Genomic DNA, 19,058 nt, shown 5'->3' on the forward strand with positions numbered 1-19,058 from the left:
CCCTTACACTGAGCTGTTCGGTGATTCATGAGCTCCAGCCTTCACAGCCTCAGCTTTCTCCCGCCACAGCTTCTCACAGTGGGGCATCGGAAGACCATTCATTCGGGCGAGTATTAAGGTTTGACGCCATTGAAGGGGACTCATGCAAGATCTGTGCACACACAGCAAACACAAGGCAAGCTGGCTTCTTTCAAGAAACAACTGGATGAGATCCTCAGGTTACTTACTAACAAACAGGCCGGATGGACTAAATGTCCCCCTAAGGTGTGTGGCCTCTTATGCGCTGGCTGATCTCTCAAGATACTCCAAGGATGTGCTATACTGGCCCGATTCAACTTGTTTAACCACTCAAAAAGGATGTATGGATGTGTGTCATTTTCTGGCCAAAGAAACAAAATCACATGTGTTTAGACATTTTTGGGGTATTTTTTATATACTTTTACTTTGATACCAACAAATGCCCATTAATTTTGTACAGTGAAAGGTACAAGTATGCATTCAAGCAACAACATCCCACGTAAGTCAAGGCACTCTCATTTACAAGATCACAGACATCTACTGGGCACAACACCTCTACTATAAACAGAAAGGGGATATTATTCAAGAAAGTTCCTCCGAGCATGCAGTCTGACTGACACAAGACATACACACTTCGTTCACATTGCATACCCCTTGGGTAAACACGTGTTTACAATCAGAGCAACAGAAAAGTAATTAGACAAAAGCTAGGACAAATTAGCACCGCGGCAATCTTTCGCCAAACATTTCCCAAAAGTAACATAATTAGTTCTCTTTTAGCTTTCTCCTTAAGGGATTCGGTTCTGTGGAGCAACACAAAAGTTGTGTCAGACTGTAGTAAGTCATCGCAGTACGTTTAGGTTTCATGACAAATTATCTCAAAGCACAGGAAGAGCAATACTTCAAAAATAGCATCATACAGTTAGTCCCTTAAAAAGGAATCTCAGAGCTTTTTTCTGAGAGACGTTTCAGAGCCTACAGTACATGCAAAACAAAGCTTTCTAGTTCCCCTGGTTTTAAAAAAGACCATCAAAGGGTAACATCTTGTCATTGATTAGGTGAACATTTAAAAATAACCAGAGATAAAAGAAGTTACCAAATCATTGATCTTCTCAAGAACCTGGTTCATTTAAAGCTTTAGATTACAGGCACATATGAAGACAGGAAACACAGCACAAGTACTGTAGGTGGTGAAGGTGGATACATATCTCGGAAGGTAACAGTTTTCCCTTTTTTAAACAGCTTTTTTTATCTTTCAAGAAAATGACTATCACTGAAAATACACACACGCAGGTGCACATATTTCAAGAAACAACAGTCTTATGTTTCACATCAATAGATCATTCAGCATACACACATAATGGTTTTATTTCTATTTTAAATTATGTCCTTGGAATAGCAAAATACTGAGTTCATGCAAGGTGCTAAATGTTAGATCTTAATAAACTTTAGACTTTAATACGGTTTATAAAGGGAAACTGCAATGCTATGTTTATATTTGAGGTTAGAAAGAACCAGCATTGATGAGTGCATTTCAAACCACAAAATGTACACAGTAAGTTGTAATTTACATTACAAAATATACAAAATTTCCAGGAATTTACAGCACCATGTTCTGCGATGATTCAGAATGAGGCAACAAAAAATCCAGTAAAGTGAAAAGTCCCTATAACTTTGTAAACAAGCAGGCTTGTGAATACATCAGTTTTAATCCACTAGAAATACTGCTCTTGACTTCGAGACGGTTTCCCCAACAAATACTGCTTAGTTGTTAACTCTGCATGTAGATAATGTTGGAACATTTCTGAGGTGAAACATCTGCTGCACAGCCTGTACTTATTTTCTCACATTACATCAGTCAGTACAGTGACTAGCGAGCAGGAAGGGCCGCATCACATTAAAATTCTCGCAGATTCTCGCCTTGGGTTTGCAACAACATGGCGGCTATCCAGCAAAAGTTTAACATTTTGTGATTAATTCAGAATTTGTTACATTTTGCTTAACCATGAATTAATTTTGTTCCCGAGATTTGATCATCCGTCTGAGACATTGGGACTGCAGTTCCCCTTTAAAGTCGAGTGGATTAAGAATTTGTATTAACTTCCATTCATAAAGATATGATTTTAACTAATGCAAGGACAGTGAAAGATACAACCACATCCTACCTGACTACTGAAGATGGACTTGGTGCTGCTGGCTTGGTTAAATGAGTGGTTTATTTGCCAGTGATCCAGGTGGGAGGCTATGTGAAAGGACATATCAGGGTGAGGGTTATGGCGAGTTATGCTGACTGTCGCAGTGTTCTGGCTACTGAACTCAGCACTTCTGGTGCAGGTTGAGGGTGACCTCAGTTTTCCAACGATTCATTGCGACTCACATTGATTTGAAAACTCTATGAGACTTGTGCAAGCCAATCCTAAAGCAGAACAATGCTAAACCACGCAGCGCCAAGATTAGGATGTTACTAATGTCAGGAAAATAATGCCAGTCTTTCACTGAGGCCAACCTTTCCTCTTACGTCAGTTCGACAGAAGATCAGCCTGTGCATCAACACTGCCAAAACTGTGTGTGAATTATAGCCCCATGGAGGCTGTAACCGATACCAAATTTGTAATGCTTTCAATTACGACAGTGTGTTAAACTGACAACTTACCAAGATACTTTGATCAGTGTTTTTGTTGTCAATTTCCGTGATGGTATGTGACATTTATTATTAGAATGTTTAATAAAAATTCATTGTTGTGTTTCTTTTGTGCATCAGTGTGTTTTAAGCAGTTTCCTTTTGATTAAAATCAAGGATTTTTATTAGTGTTCACTATACCATAGAAAATCCTGTTTGCCTGTCTACACATTCACCAAAAATCCTCTCTTCCTCTGAAAAAGCAAGTAATTCCGTTTATAAACCAATACATTATTAATTTTGTGTCTTATAGAGTTATCAAATATAATACTTTTTTTTCTAAAGATAATGTTCAAATTGACAAATTAGCAAAAATAAATAAAATTGTAATATTCTTATCTGCATACAAGTAAAAAGAGGAGTAACACTTTTTTCTCCACAATGCAGAGGTGCCTAAATCTGTTCCTGGACAGCCACAACAAAGTACAGTAGGGCTTTTCGGTCCTTTAGTCAGGCTCAGTGACCACTGTAGCAGGCAATTTGTTCAGTTATGTAGCTTAGAGATACTTTTAAATTAAAATACCAACACCTTGTAGCTCGCAAGGACCGCAGTTACCTGTACTGGAATTAAATGAACTGATTAACTGACTAAACTGATCAAACGTGTTTATAGATCTTTACAAATAGATGATTTAAAGGGAAACTATAAATCCTGCAGGACTGAGGATCTCCAGGCTCAGGGATGGCCATCTCTGCCGTTTAGGGCAACAGTGTCATATTACACAGGACATAAATGTTAAATATATATCCTGACACAATGCAGTAGGTTTGCACAAAGAAAGGTTAATACAACATTGATGAAAAACACAAGATGTGTTTTAGCAACAATTTCCACAAAAACAATGTGTTTGTTAAAGCAAAGCAAGAAATACTCTTAAGGATTATCAGAACACATACTTAACCACCTACTGTAAGTGCCCGAAAAATATACTGGTTAATATTATTAAAAAAATAAAGTAATTCATGTTATCCTTCAGGATTCCCCTTTTAAATTCAATGAGCTCTTTCAAGAAATGCCAAGGCTTAAAGAGAAAGGATACCTTTTAAAACCTGCCTTTTCTCCCCCATCACATTTATACACAATGCAAATAGTCTGTCTTCCAGCATGACTGCTGACATTCAAACCACTGAAACTTTCCAAAGCTCAACATCAAGAGAGCAAGTGAGCTGGCACAGTACACTACAGGGAAACAGCACCAACAACAGAACAGTGGAGCAGCACTTTGTGAAGGACGACAGGCCTTGTGGGACTACAAGTGCTACGAGTAAGACAACATTTTCACTAAAATTCCACTAAAAAACTGAGCATTGAGTAAGAATGGAATTCAGGGTCACTGGTTATTTTTTATGTGCTTCAAAAACACACATAGGGATTTTGTCTTAGCGTCTACTTAAAGTTCCAGGAGTAAGGGATCTCTCTTGTCTAGACATTTTTAATGTACAGGCATACAGTCATTTTGTATCACTGATTTCCTGCCAAAACAGATAAGACTGGCAATTCGGCAACCAATAAATTGTCAGCCCCACAGCCCTTCCCAGACAAGCTCTCTTAAACTTTCAACGAAACACTTGTTTCATGAGAATAATGCATTCAGTCATTACAAGAGACCTGTTCTGCTCTGCAAAAGCATTTCCATTCATTGAGAAAGGCTGTCAGGGAATAACATCAATGTAACTTCTCCCTTTTTAATTTCTTTGCCTTTTTCCCCTTTTTTGTTTCATTAAGCTATTTTTAGATGACGTTTGAAGAGCTAGGCAATTTCTTTGCTCAGTTCAACTTCTGAAGAGAAATGATTCCAACACCCTGATTCACAGAAAAAAAAACAGATACTGCATATTATGACTATCTGACCAGGGGCAGATTCTGAAGGCTATTCGTTTTGTTTTTCAATGAAATCTGCAAAAACAGTTGATGCATGGGGTTCTCTTTATCAGCATTAAAACTGCACTGCTGATGGATGAAAGAAAAAAAGCTTTGTAATGACGAATGATCACATCGGGAAGGAAAAATATGATTCAGCACGGACATAGAAGTGGTGGCCGTCTGAGTAGCATCCCTTGAGTGGTAAAATTTGTCAGTGGGGCTGCCACAGTCGGTTGCTTCTCAGAAGAAGGTGCATTAGGAGTACAAACATCACGTTTCAAAGGTATGAAACAGATAAAAACACGTACACACTTGGACACGTACTGTAAAATGCACACTCTATACCCCTTCCATATCTTAATGCTCTCTCCACGATGCCGGTGAACTTCCTGAAAGCTTGTTTTCTCCACTGACACCCACGCCGCCCCCCTCTACATGATGGAGCAGGTGAAGCCACAGCACTCCTTCAGCAGGGTCAGCCCCGTCTTGGCCACGAACGGTGTCGAGGTTTGCTGGGCCCTGGAAGTCATCTTCTTACCCGATTCGGGATCTGTGGAAAAGGGCGTCTTTCTCAGGGACAAGAGCACAGCCAGTTGGAGCAGGACACAGGATTGTGTGGCAAGAAGGAAAGGGGAAGGGCAGAAACAATCCAGAATTTCCAGGAATTCCCAGAATTTGTTCTCTTGTGCACAGTACCACTCACAGTGGCATTTTTTATCTTTCTTTTTAGAAAGAAAAAGATTTAAGTGAATTAGTTGAAGGTATTTTTTTTCTTCTTTCTTTCTTGCTAACACCTGTGTTTTTCAGCCATAGCCTAGGTCCAAATCTGGAAAAATTATTTTTCCTCCCATTTGGGAGTGGAGAGACTGGGGTTATCCCATCAGTCTCCATCATTTGTATAGCCTTTGAGCAAGCACAGAACACTTCGTTTTTATTATTTTCTCTAAGACAGCATACCATTTACTGTAGCTTTTTCAGAATATGCTCAATATTCATTTGAGCTCATTCTCAGCAGGGGCTTCGATTGTGAAAAGGGGTTGCTTGTGAGAAACAAAAAATAAACCAGTCTTTGGCGCTACAAAAACAGAAAATCCAAATGAAATACTTGCTATAATAACTAAACAAAGTACTGTCGAATTGTGAAATGATCCCCAGACAACAACTCTGCAGAAGAGACATGCATCTAAGAAGTTAAAAAAGTATTAAAATCCATTAATAAAATAGAATTAACAGAAAAAGTCTTAGTGGCTGCTGAATACTTACTAGTTTTCTTCAATCCACTTTTAGGAAATTTAGACTGCAAGAAGTCTGCCATTTCTTTGTCTTCCTCTCTTTCTCTATATTAAGGAAAACAAGCACTGGTAAGAGTTCAGAACTGATAAAAACATTATTAAGCTCTTTTCAGTTACCTACAGATCTGGAGACATGCTGTGTCATTAAGCTGAATTCAATAGACAGTTTTATCCATGATCATATTTTGTTCACAGTTATGACTCTAAACACTGAAAGCCTGTTTTTCTTTAGTTTTTATTTGCTGTTGTCATTTTTTCTGACTCTACCCCCATGTCAATATTTTGGAATGAAATATTAATGAGCAGATGTCTTCAACAGTTCTATTTTTTCCAAGCCATAGAACACTCTGTCAGTATCCCAGCCTATCCATATTTTAAACAGAATGGGAATGGATTGTAAAAAGAAAGAAATCCTGGTTCAAAAAGCAACATTGTCGCTCCCAATATAGTTAATCCACTTTTCTCCTATGTGATTCATTGATTCATTTGCATTTACCATAATATTATCCCAGGTTTATGTACAGGAAAAGCAACAGAGGCACTGCTCAAAATACCACAAACTGCCTCCATGGTTTATTTAATTGGATGTCTGCAATTGCAGAAAAGAAGCTGTGAAATCCTATTAATTTAATAATTCTGTTTTTTTTTCTTTTAGCCAAGAAAATATCCAAAACCTCACTGGCTTTACAACCATATCAGGCTGATGCTGTTCATAACAACCCAGTGAAGTTGACCAAAGGACTGAAATCGTGGTCTAGAAATCTCTTTCTAGTTCTGCACAGCAATGAAAAATGCATTCTGAAACACGAAGAGGACCAGAAAACGAATTAATGTGGCTGATATATACAGTACCACATGTACATTAAAATTAATAAGCTATTATTTGCGGTCCTGCAGAATGTGACACTAAAGATCTTGGCCAGCTTAATCTTAATCAAACCTTAATCTTTCAAACTCAACGTCGTCCACGAGAAAGTCTCTGGTTTCCACCAGTTTATGGATTTGCTGGAGAAGCTCCTCTTCTTTCTGTTTGTCCTCCTTTGACTTGTCTTTATCTGGAAACAACAACCGACAGAATAGTCTGTGAATGCTAAGGTGCTAAAAAACAATTCAGGGATCAGTGATACAGAAAAAAGTAAGCACATAAATTCCTTCTGAGCCTTCTACCCCATACAATAATTTAAAAATGGTATATGACAGCCTAAAAGTATAAAGGAGACACAGCAATACAGAATATTTCTGTTAATGTATTAAATAAATTTAGTAATAAGTATAAATAGTTATACAATATAAAGAGAAACCAGAGTACGCTATGTTAATAAGTGTAATTATTACCATGCCATATGCTTAATACAATCAAGAAGCAGAAACTGCTTTGGTTTTGGAAAGGTTGCATTTCACATGGAGCTCTGCTTGAAGTGTGTCCCATATCTTTTACTGTCTTTTCTACAGTTATCACGTTCCAATGTTGTGAAGGGCCCTTATGTTACATCTGACTGGTTTGCACATCACAATGATGGAAAAACATCACATACGCACTGAATATCAGATGCTTGGCCTTTACGATCTATTTTGTTTTGTACAGTAGATCTAACGTATGTTCTGGATTTTTCAGTTCAGCCTCTCATAATGTGCAGATCTCCACTTTTGTTTTTGGCCTAAAAAAAGACACTTGTTTCTTGACTGCACGCAAGCTCTACTGCCTGGTGCTTGCTGTGTCATGAGACAGCCTAATTAAGGGCTGTAACTGAGTCTTGAGCTTGCAGGCAGTCGTGCTCTCTGAGCTACGTTTTGGGCTTCCCGGAGAAAATCGGCAGGGAATTTCCATGTTTCATGAGACAAGTCAACAATTCAGCTCAGATACGCTGTCTCCAGAGGCCAGCTGTATGTGTTGGTGGTGTTTTCACAGAAACTTTGTCAAGCTTACCTGTAGGAGTTGTGTACTCAGACAACCTTTTACTGAAAATGAAGTGTTGTTTATTTTAATCCCTCAATTCTCTCCAACAATTACATAGTTCTGTGTGTTGTGTGATCTTGTCTTTCAGCTCTCTATAAAAACACACTCCACTGTACTTAGTGTGTGCTGAGTGGTGTCAATGTTGATATTGTGGATCATTATGGATCAGGGGTGAATAAATCCCTGAAAACAATTCCATGGATTCACAAGAGCAGAATAAATTTCACAATTTTAATTTCCATATATGACAGAGATTAACACGAGCAAATTGCTTTGAAGTTGCTATGTTGGAAAGAAAATTAAAGACGTACAAATCAAGGACACTTTCAATGGTGTTTCAGTCTAGATAAAATGACTACCCCAAGAGATATTTCACAGTGTAAAATAATTTCAAGCTCAAAACCAGAATAATGCAGCAAGGTCATTCACAAAGGCTGTAGAATCTAATTTACCTGGTATTGAAACTATTTTCTGCAGTTCCTTCTTAAGTCGTGTTATTTCCTTACACAGCTGAATATCATCCATCCTACAAAAGAATGAGAGTTTAGTAATTATTTAATTAATACTTACTGTAGTTTCAGTTATGGCATAGTTTCAAATAGAGCCATTCACTGAGAATGCATACATTAATATATAAGGACATCTTATCTCCCCTTCACAAAATTATGTTTAAAAAAATGTATTAAATAAATATATTTATTTCCAAACATTCACAGCAGTTCTTGATGTTGCTTAGTGTTGGCTGAGAAGTTATCAATCAATGACAGAATCAATTTTTGTATTTTAGGCAACATTCTTCACACAGAAAGAATCACAAAAGCTATTGGAAGGCTTTCACACCAGAGAAAAATACAATAAGAGCAAGAGGGTCAATAGTATTAATCTATGCATGTGGTTTCAAAGCCTAGTTCTAAGGGAACCACTGTGTCTACTTTTATTCCCAGCTGGGCTCTTAATCATCAGTGTTAACTGATGCGTGGAATTCATCTGCATGCTTGTTTAGATGTTTTTCTGCACTCTGCCTTTGGTTTAAAAAAAAAACCCTGATTAAATTATATTATTTAACACTATGCCGTCAACTTGCCAGTTAAGAATTTGTTCCATTGTTTCTCAACAAGGTGACCCATTCATGAGGTTTAGACACAGGCGGAAATGAAGAGAGCCACTCTCACAATGGTCGTTTGTTTTTCCTCTTCAGCTAGAGTCCTACCGTTTGAATTTCATCAAACCCCGTCCCAGTGACAGAAATTCTGAAATTCGGGAATCGACGCAGGGTCAGCACCAACTGCAAAACTCCAGATGCGAGTTTTCAGGCTGGGAACCGAAGGAGAATGTAAAAACCCACGTACAATTAAATTGCGCGAGATTAAGAACCACATTGGAGAAAACAAAGGCCGAAGAAAAAGTGATTCCTCGGGACCAAGGGTGAGAACCTCTGATTTGTGGAATATTAACAGTAAACTAATCTATACTGTCTCAGTTTAGGAAACAACCGGTTTCAATTCCAGCTTTTGATAAAGAGCTCTCACAGTACAAAATATGCACACAGATAATGACAGCAATTCTCTGGGCTGCTGTAATGGCTGATCTTGAATGTAGAATTTTATATAGAGTATAACGTATAGTTTGAGAGCAAAACCAAGGACACTGGAAAAAGCATTGCGAAGAAATGGGAAGCACTCAGTGCACATCTCCAGCTGTAAGGAGTGGTGAGCACAGAGACTTGCGTTTGAATGATCTCAGGACACAAATCATCCCTTAGGAGGAAACCCATGTGTCTGGGTTGTTGATGGACATGAAGTGGCATCGTAAACAATCATAAACAGTCTGCCAAGGGCGTCAGAAGACAACCTCACCTGTCTGCCACGAAGAGGCCAAGAAAACCTCATCGAGATGAATAGACGGAGCCCAGACATAATTCTGGCTTCAAAACACTCTCTCATGTTCTGTGTTTCCATACTCCAGCAGCCTCAGAAAGCTATTTCATGGCGAACATGTCAGACAAAATCACACATCACAGGCAGGCAAAGTCCAGCTCAGTACAGCACAAACTGGTGATTTTGTTTTTTTTTTTAAAAAGAAAAACTGTTTTCACTCTCACCTTGCAGAGAAATTCCTTAAAGACTTTAAAAAAACGTTCCTTTGTTAACACAGTGGAAAAAAAAAACCTTTGTGGATTTTTTGAAAGGTTTTGATTTGTGCTTTTCTTTTTCTTTGAAGTAAACAAACGTATGACTCTAATCTGTCAACAACCCTACCAATGCATAGTTGTCAAGAGACACCAATCCCGTGCTTACAGTCTGAAAGCAGTCTGTCGGCCAGATCTCCAGAGATGATTCTTTTTGTTCTCGTGTAATAATAAATGCTCTGAGTACAACCCTGCTTTCACTCCACACACACGCTCAGCATTCCACTGTGTGAATGGAAAAACTACCTCTAGCAGTGAGGCGTAATGCTGTGCTGCCTTAAAAAAATCAAGATTTTTTTCCCCAGCATTTCTATCTGAAAAGTTCTACTTTCTAATAATGCACATTCCTCACACTGCATATCATATCGGGGGGCTTAATGAGGGGAATACAGCAGGCTGGGAGCGGTGAGCCGTAGGAGCAAAGATGAGTACAGCTGACTGGCTGGTACTGTACTCGCAATCTCTTGGATTCCACTTGCGGTAGAGTCTTACAGCGGTAGCAGAGCGGAGAGTGGGGGGAGGGTGTGAGTCTACATTCGTGCAGAAGGCTTGTCTTTCACTGTCTGCCAATCTCCCTCTCGCGATCACCAAGGTGAGAGACTCAGTTTAGCTGCGTCCTCTGTGCTCTATTGATTAAGCCAGGCTGTCACTCAAAGTGGACAGACTTAAAGGTGTGAAAAAACTTACTCTATTATGTGAAAGGCACGGCGACTGCACATCAGAATATTTAGTGGGCTGAGTGACAAACACGCAGTTCTGTGTAGGCCCGTGTCAGTGAAATGGAGCCGGTGCACACATCTGACCCGCTGTTAATGGAGGGACAGGCGAAAGCGAAAATGGAAACACACACAACAAATTCTTCCCCAAATAAGTGGCTAAGAATAACTCCATAAAACAAAACACAAACAAAAAATGAAAACACCCCTTGTGCTGTAACCACTGATAGAATTCTTGTAGCACTGAAGCACTGAGCTAGATTTCAGGAGCTCAGCAGGGCTGCTATGAGTGGTGCTGGCAGACAAGCCGGAAACGGTCCTGCCTATGGACAAGGGGGAAACAGTTCCAAAACAATGTCCCAGATTGGTGACTGGGGCCTGTCTAGAGAGATATTAAACTAGATCCTGATTGCTTGGTCATTAAAGATCATAGGGCACTTTCTGGCACAGAAGGGTTTTAACCCTGGTGACCTGCCTAAATACCACCCTGGGCTACTACAATCTGGCCTCTCTAAAACGTCCCCTTAATGCAGCTGGTGACGCTCTCATCTCTTGGGCTCCACTGCACCAGTGGATGAAGCAGGTCCCCTACTACTGTATGTGTAAACAAGTACCATCACGCAAAAAAATCATTATTACGAAATCTGACTTTTACAAAAGTGAATAGTACCTTGATCAGCTATGCATCATTTCCCTCTAGGAGATCTTCACAATCTGACAACTGTTGTTTTATTTCAATGAAGTAAAACATTTTAATCCAGTAATCGGCCGTTCGTGTAGAATGAAGAACAGATGACTGTGGTTCCTGAGGAATGAATCCCTGAACCTTTAGCTCTGAGATTTCATCTGCAGTCTCAAATACATAGCTACCCTGTGCATTAGCTTGCCTGTAATTGCCCAATTATTTCAACAATTTTCTCTGTCCCTGTTGAACCATCACTCTCTCTTACATACGCATGCATATCGTGGCCAGCGGCTATTCTCCGCAAACCAGAACACATTTCATTTGGAAAAAAAGAAAGAACCACATACAGCTGTCTGAGAGAGAAAAAATGAGAGAACTGGCTTGGCCCCATGTTGATAATGGATTAAAAACCCAACAGACAGCTACATGAAGGGAGACTACAACTAATCTCTCCTCAACAGCCCTGGAGGTTATTTCCTTATTAAAAATGCGCTTGATATTTGGGCTGACAATTATTTAATATTATTTTAAACTGCACCACAGCAGGGACAGCTGTTTGCAGCCTCAATGAAGCTCAGACAGTCGGAAGGAAAATGAGCAGCAAAAGCGGTTTTATTTCACCATTCAACAGAATTCAGATCAGGTGCTGTATAAAACCCTTCAGCTGGACAGAAGCACTACAGCAAGAGTAAGAGCTCATTTTAGTCTCTTTATGGATTACTGTATGAAGGCTTTCTACACAATCTGCTCCTTTTATGTCATTGAATTTGAAATTGTCTACTCTTAATCAACTGGGTTCACTGGTTCAACCCTCGTACTCACACAGGGGAAAGAAGGGTTCTTTGTGTCCATCACATACTACTATCCCATCCACATATTCTCAGGGAGCTCCATAGCCCCAACAGCAGAGGAAAGGGATGAGGGGGAGGGCAGCGGCAGCCCTCCGTGATTTCACAGCAAGCTCTCAGGTCCCAGGCAGACTCCTGCGTTTGTTGGACACCAAAGGATATGGTGGCCAGCTCAAATGTGGCCACCTCATCTGGCGCCATACCAATTCCGTTTGGTGTATTTAAGTCACTGACAGTTAAGGCCATTTCCAATGTTTAAACAAGACTTCACTGCAGCATGAAGAGAATGGGGTGGAGGTGGGCTGCAGCAAGATACAGTATATGTGAGAAGGAGATTATTTATAGTATTTATAATGTTTTAGGTGAGGAAACGACTAGTGATGACAAAGTACTGAGAGCTGAGTCTGATTGGACTTGGCTGTTGTCAGCCCTCTTAAACGTTTATTATAAACTTCATTATGGGGCTCAATAGCATCCAAAACAGGCTCAACTCCTCCAAAGAAAATGAAAATTTGCATTTTCTGGATTATTACAGTTGTTTGTAATACGTTTTTAGACACTTTTTAAACAGCTTTTAGAAAGAGGGATGAACACAGTGAAACTATACAAACCAATTTTATCATTCTGTAAAACCATTTTTGCTAAATCAAGTGGAAAATAATTGTGTATTTACCCCATTTATTTATAGCAACAAATCTTATTTTCTTCATATGTTCTTGCGTCAAGCTAAAAAAAAACAGAAGTGACTAATACAATCCAGTAATCTACTCTTGTAATCATCTATTTTTATGTGTCATATTTCACCCTCCTTCTGGAGTGTTAGGAACCTTGAAATAACCAGTAAAGAACATTGAAGGAATTGACAGCAGGTCAAAATGTTAAAAGTGAAAAGTAATAAAATGTCCTGCAAGTAAAGCAAAGATAAACTGAGTCATTTTCAAGGGTCAGAACAATTTTCCTTATACTGTTTTTGATGGCAAACTTTCCTAAGTTGCCAGGACAAACTGACGTTTAACCAAACATATCAAGAGTTTTAGCTAAGATTTCTTGAAAACAAAGTATGCCTTGCAATTGAACACATAATATTGCTTGTGACGAAGACAAAACATAAATCAAGGCTCATCAGATTACATCAGAAATCAAAGGAGAACTTTCTGCACGTTGATTTAAGAAAAATCTCATCACAAGATCTGATGGCTTGGAAGAGAGCAACACATTCAGCCCAACACTTTTCTGCAAAGGGTTACAAACTTCATTTTATGAATGAAATTCCACCCTGTTGTGTGTTCTATTTAATTCACAGGTAAGTGTGTTATATAAAGAACACCGTGTAACTGTCATCGAAGAAGAGTTTCATTCAGTTTTTTTCTTAAATAAAAGCATAGTGTACTAATCTGGCTTTTGAAAGTGAGTACTGTAGGTCAGCTCTTTTCTGACTATCTGATAACGTTCAATCTGCTGTGAACTGTTCAATGACTTTTTTGAAAAATAAATGACTAGCAGAAGAACTTCTGATGGTAGCAGGAGGTCACACATCCAAATTTGAATGCAGGGCAGCTGGTGACACTGTCTGTAGGTGATCCCAGTTAATGCGCCTCTTCAGTTCTGACAACAAAAACAGAGGTGATATCTGACCTCGCTAAAAAAGGTTGTCAAAATGCTACCAGTTCTATTAGAGAATTGCTAATAATAGAAGTAGAAATAATTACAACAGCTCACTTCTGGAAAGGAGGAGTTCCGGAATGTTCCTTATAAAGCCTGTTTCCGTTGAATATGCATGCATGTACAGTATAGTAAAAGTTTCCTAAATTCAAACAAGTCATGTCACTTTTCAAATCAAATAAAAGCAGCACAAGGTGCACAAAACAGACGGATGGCTCAAAATACCCGTTCAGAAAAGCCAGATAGTAGTCGTGGGGAATCAAACAGTTATTATTGAGTTTGACTAGTGAAAAAATAATCTATTAAAAACAGGTTTGTCACAGGTAATGTTCTCAGTGCATGTATTTCCATGGAAACAAGTCTATGAACTTGAAAGCTACATGGATAATGAAAGAGCCAGCAAACTACTGAGATGTATGTAATATGTTTGTTTTGGATAAAATTGATTTTTTTTGCAAAAGATTGCACCGTGTCCTTGAAAACGAAAGGCAAATAATTGTTTTGCCATGAATGACATCACTAGCACTAAGCCATTAAGAAAAGAACAACTTTTTCTTTCTGTGTATCTTGCAGATGCAGTGTCCGTGCTGACCTTGAGCTTTGTGCGCACAGCTCTTGGCCATTAGCATGTTGATAGTGGGACTCCCGCCGTCTCTTACACCCAGAGGAACGTGAGCTCTTGACAGCCCCCCAGAATCAGCACTTGGGGTCCCAGCATACAAAGCCTCAAGCATCTGCTCTATTTCAAACATTCATTCCATCACCCACGCCAGCAAGCAAGTCTGGGATCGGACTGTGCCATTTGAGGGTGCAGGAAATGTCAATTACAGGGAAGCTTTCTGTCTCCATCTCCTGCTTAATAATGTGGTGATGCAAAAGAAAATAAGCCTCAAAGTTTTCAGTTTCCAACTATAAAGTATTGGCCATGACTGACCCAATAAAAGCACAAATTAAAATTGCAGCGGCGCAGTTATCTGAGACGCTGAGCTGGCTCAGCCACGACTTTGTCTGCACTGCCAAACTTCCCCGCGTGCATCTCTTAAATTGCGTTTGAGTGACCTTTTGTGCGAGGGGAGTTATTGTAGCTAATTTGGGAAATGCCGAGGCCTCTCGTCACTGGGATGGGGGTTAGAGTTAGGATTCGGAACCGGAAGGGTCATGGGTTCAAATCCTGGGTGAAGGAACTGCCAGCGGACCTTCCAGCAAATCTGTTCATTTCCGATTGCTCCAGCGAAACGCCAAGCTGCACAAAGGGCTACACATGTACGTGTTCTTGGATAAAAGCATCAGGCAAACAAATTAATAGTCAACAACGTTTAGGGGGAGGATATGCATTTGCTCTGTTTTCTTAATGCTATTTATGCCAAATGCTAAAAACTTGCTTTGCTCTATAGCTCCAGACTACCAACATATATGATACAGTGTTTCAGTGCGTGCATCAGAGAAGCACAGTTCATGGGAAAATATTCTCTTTACGGCAGGGCCAGAGGCCTGCATTGCTGCGTCCACTGATGCTTTTATGATTTAATAGCCGATGACAGGAAAATGTAAAGTTTCTAGAACTTGGTACTTTAATGATGAAAGGTGACCATAAGATAAAACTGTGTTACTTTTATCAGCAGAAATCAAGCTTCTGAAGCAGAAGGGCATGTGTTTGCCATGGGTAACAGAACATATTGCTCTCTCTTTTCCCCCAGTTCCATGACAACACGAACAAAATGCAGATTTTGAACCACCAATAAAAATTCAAATCAGCCGAATGCCGAAGGAGACTCACATGTATCTGAGCTCAGACTCTCTTCGCACCAGGACCTCGCGGATCCTCTCGATTTTGAAAAGCTCCCCTTCTATGTCATCTATCGTGATCGTGGAATCAGCCATTGACACTATGTCCTCTTCCACTGCAAGAACAAACACAAGACAGAGAAGGACCACTTGGTTAGTTGCGGGCTTTGTACACATTTGATCGGTTTTGGGAGAGAGGACAATAAAGTTCTTCTTTCAAATACTTAAAGTAATTGTTTTCGTTTAAAAACAGAAAACCCACCCAAACTTGAAATCTACATTTTACTTCCTAAGACAGATTTTTTTACCCATCAGCAAAGTCGCTTCTGTATTCTCTTTCTATCTACTTAGCACTATCATAGCATTTTTATTATAATTATAGATTAAATTGTTTTTTTGAAGATCAAAAATGTGCCGGAACAGACATTTGGTGTGACTGCAAACCATTTGCACCATGGAAGCTACCTGCACACTTACTTGATTAAAAAAAAAATACAAAACACCAAAAATAAAAAAGAATCTTTGTATTAAGAAACGTATTTATTATTTTATTGGTATGCTTGTGTTTTGTTGGTTAAAACTCTTAAAAAACATTTTTAAGAGCATAGCTCATCTGCTTCTAAATAAAAAACCCATAGTTAGCTTGTCCAGGTTGAAACAATAGGAAAGATGCATGCCATTTGTGAATTACGAGTGTAAAGGACTGACAGTGTTGCTTATTGTGAACTTCTATGGTTCCTTTTCTGAGGGATGAACAAGAATGGATGTCCAGCTGGAGAAGACATCCATCCCAATATTTTGAAACGCATAACAAATGAAACAGCCACCACCAGGATGGTGGCAGTTATAAATTCAAAATTGCCAGTCGAACACTGTTCCGCTTCACACTGTTAAATACAAATTTCTTGGACGTTGGCAGCTGAGGAGAAATAAAATTGCATGTGTTTCCGTTGTGTCAAAGTACATTGTGCATAGGTCTCGAGCATTTTCTCTCACAAAAATTTTTCGCTTGGACAAGCCCTGCCAGCTACATATCTAGAGACAGCGTGACACCAGGGGGAGAGAACACTGTCACATTCTGAAGCTGGGATGGAGCCTCTCTATCTGCAGGGGATGTTAAGAAACATGGAAATTGCATGTCCCAGATCGATTCTAAAATGACTGACTTGCAGAGATATGTCATAGTAAATTGTGTAGGGTAGAGCTCTTTAGAAAACCCCTGCATGCAACACACAGTTATTTTTTAGTTAGCAGAGTGGTGATTAATTAGAATACAATGTTCACATTAACACCTCATTAAAGCATTCACTCAATATACCACATACTCATACGTCATCCCACTAATGACAAGTGAGCTGCTCAAGACAAAGTTTGACAGACCCTGACATTAACTTTGTCAAATTTTTAAAATAATCCACTTACTGTATCTTGACGTACAAGACTATTTAAGTGGATCTGATTTGTCTGAGCAGCAGGTCTCATTCCGACCTAGTGAATTTCCAGCTGACTTGGTTTAAAGCTGAGGTTAGTGTATAAAGCAGAAACTGGAATACTAAATCACACTGGGATTTTCTTCTTTTTCATCGGAAGTCACAAAATCCTTCTCCTTATTCCAGGGGCTGGATGGAGATCAGAGAACTACTGTATGCATTGTACAAACTGGGTTGTCAACCCCCCTGTCTAAAAAATAGCTACAAAGCTATACTGTGACTCTGTTCACCATCCAGAAAAAGACTTCCAGCACGACCAAAGCTTACAGATTACAGAAATGAGATGCAATTGCCCACCACAGTCTGTGAAACTGCTTTCCTGAAAAAAATATGTAAAATCAAGCTTGCAAGTCAGCTATTATGTCCTTGTTCCATTGTACTCTTTCCTGTCCACATGTTTCTACGAAGGCCTTGGTATTAAGAAAATAAATGGAAGTTATTAACTGAGGATCGGGAGAGATAACAAGAACAAGTCAATCTCATCCAGCTGTTCTTAATCATAATCCGTATGGAAATAACTATATCTATATCTAATGCAAATACAGGACCTCTATTTTGCATTTCTCTCATGAATCTCTCGTCCACCCCATAGCCACCTTGCTGCTGCCCCTTGGTTAACACCTCTCTGAATGGGGTTCAAGCCTCCTCGGCCTACCCATTAACAAAGCAGGCAAAGCCAAAACCATAAGCTACTCAGACAAAGCGTCTGACTCTTGGCTGTTGTTGTCCATAGAGAACTTGCATGTGCCTAAAATAGAGGCCATAACTAGAAGTGAATCACCAACTGGGTTCTGAAATGTTTTAATCAAAGGAAACGTGATTCTTAAAAAAGTTGTTTATTGATAGTGACGTTAAATTTCAGGTGTCTCTAGTGTCTGGAAGAAGGGAAGACTTATAAAATAAGACTTAAAATTTTTAAGCTTTGTAAATTTTATTTTCTGAGGACCAGCTCTCTGCTTACATTATCTCTGGATGGATGATGACCCGAACAAACTTTGGAAAAGTTTGGAATGCCCTTATTTTAATGACTAGTGAAAAACTATCATTGATAACACTGAAGGCTAGAGTGTCTCTCCCTACTGTTTGACATTGTATTACTGGTTTACATTAGAGGTGGACAGAAACAGGTTTCCTCTGTGAAGCTATGGTGACCATTTTCCAATATTCTATACTGACTCTGTCTCTTTCTCTTTTTGAGAGGAAATGACATTATCACTATGTCAGGCTCACTTCAGTATCCACTGCAGAAGAAAATAATTAGACACAGTAAGACAGCTTCTCTCACGATGTGCAGTGCAATTGAATGTACCTCAATGAAAAGGAGGCACAGAATCCATTAGCAAAAACTGCAGCTCCCAGAGAGCAAAATCATAGTAAAAAATGTGCTTTGATTAAGGTTGGTACAATGACTTCAATACCTTGGGCTATGCCTTTTGGTTTCTCCACATCTGTCTTTTAAACCCAGATCCTAGCAGGAAAGTGGCAGCCCACTGACATTTTCTGACAGTATTTAGCAATAAAAAAGCAGTTTCTTTGAAAATTCAAATTTGCCACTGCTTCAGAGGATTGTTCACATGATTGCCAAAAAAAGAGGGTCTGTCTTTTTGAAAGGCAACGGGTTTTCAATATCACTTGTGCATAACAAGCATTTCAAAAAGATATTCAAGAAAATCGATTGATGGAATTATACAGACACTTGTATTATTGGAGGTAAGAATAGAAAACAATGTCAAGTCCCCAAAGATGTGAAGTGGTAGGGAGGTATTTTTTTCCAAAGCCTTCTCCTGTCACATTTCAAGGTCCTCTGTGTTCATCTGAGGTTCTTTCAAGTTCCAGTTCAAGAGTCAATGATTGACTCCACTATCTTGCCTAT

The 19,058-nt window shown here is 39.2% G+C and overlaps 1 protein-coding gene across 1 annotated transcript in view; it reads right to left on the reverse strand.

Annotated features, from left to right (window-relative positions):
- Positions 1-414: 414 nt before the first annotated feature.
- The window catches only part of pik3r6a (phosphoinositide-3-kinase regulatory subunit 6a), a 29,781-nt gene continuing 11,137 nt past the window's right edge, over positions 415-19,058 (reverse strand). The window contains exons 2-6 of the mRNA XM_088599997.1: positions 15,688-15,811; positions 8,264-8,337; positions 6,795-6,909; positions 5,826-5,899; positions 415-5,112 (exon numbers count right to left, since the gene is read on the reverse strand). Of these exons, the coding sequence (XP_088456123.1) occupies positions 4,994-5,112; positions 5,826-5,899; positions 6,795-6,909; positions 8,264-8,337; positions 15,688-15,811 (506 nt within the window). The 3' untranslated portion in view covers positions 415-4,993. The remainder of the gene's footprint in view (positions 5,113-5,825; positions 5,900-6,794; positions 6,910-8,263; positions 8,338-15,687; positions 15,812-19,058) is intronic.

The sequence above is a fragment of the Lepisosteus platostomus genome, chromosome 11 (genome assembly GCF_059453375.1).
Source record: "Lepisosteus platostomus isolate fLepPlt1 chromosome 11, fLepPlt1.hap1, whole genome shotgun sequence".
Classification (NCBI taxonomy): domain Eukaryota; kingdom Metazoa; phylum Chordata; class Actinopteri; order Semionotiformes; family Lepisosteidae; genus Lepisosteus; species Lepisosteus platostomus.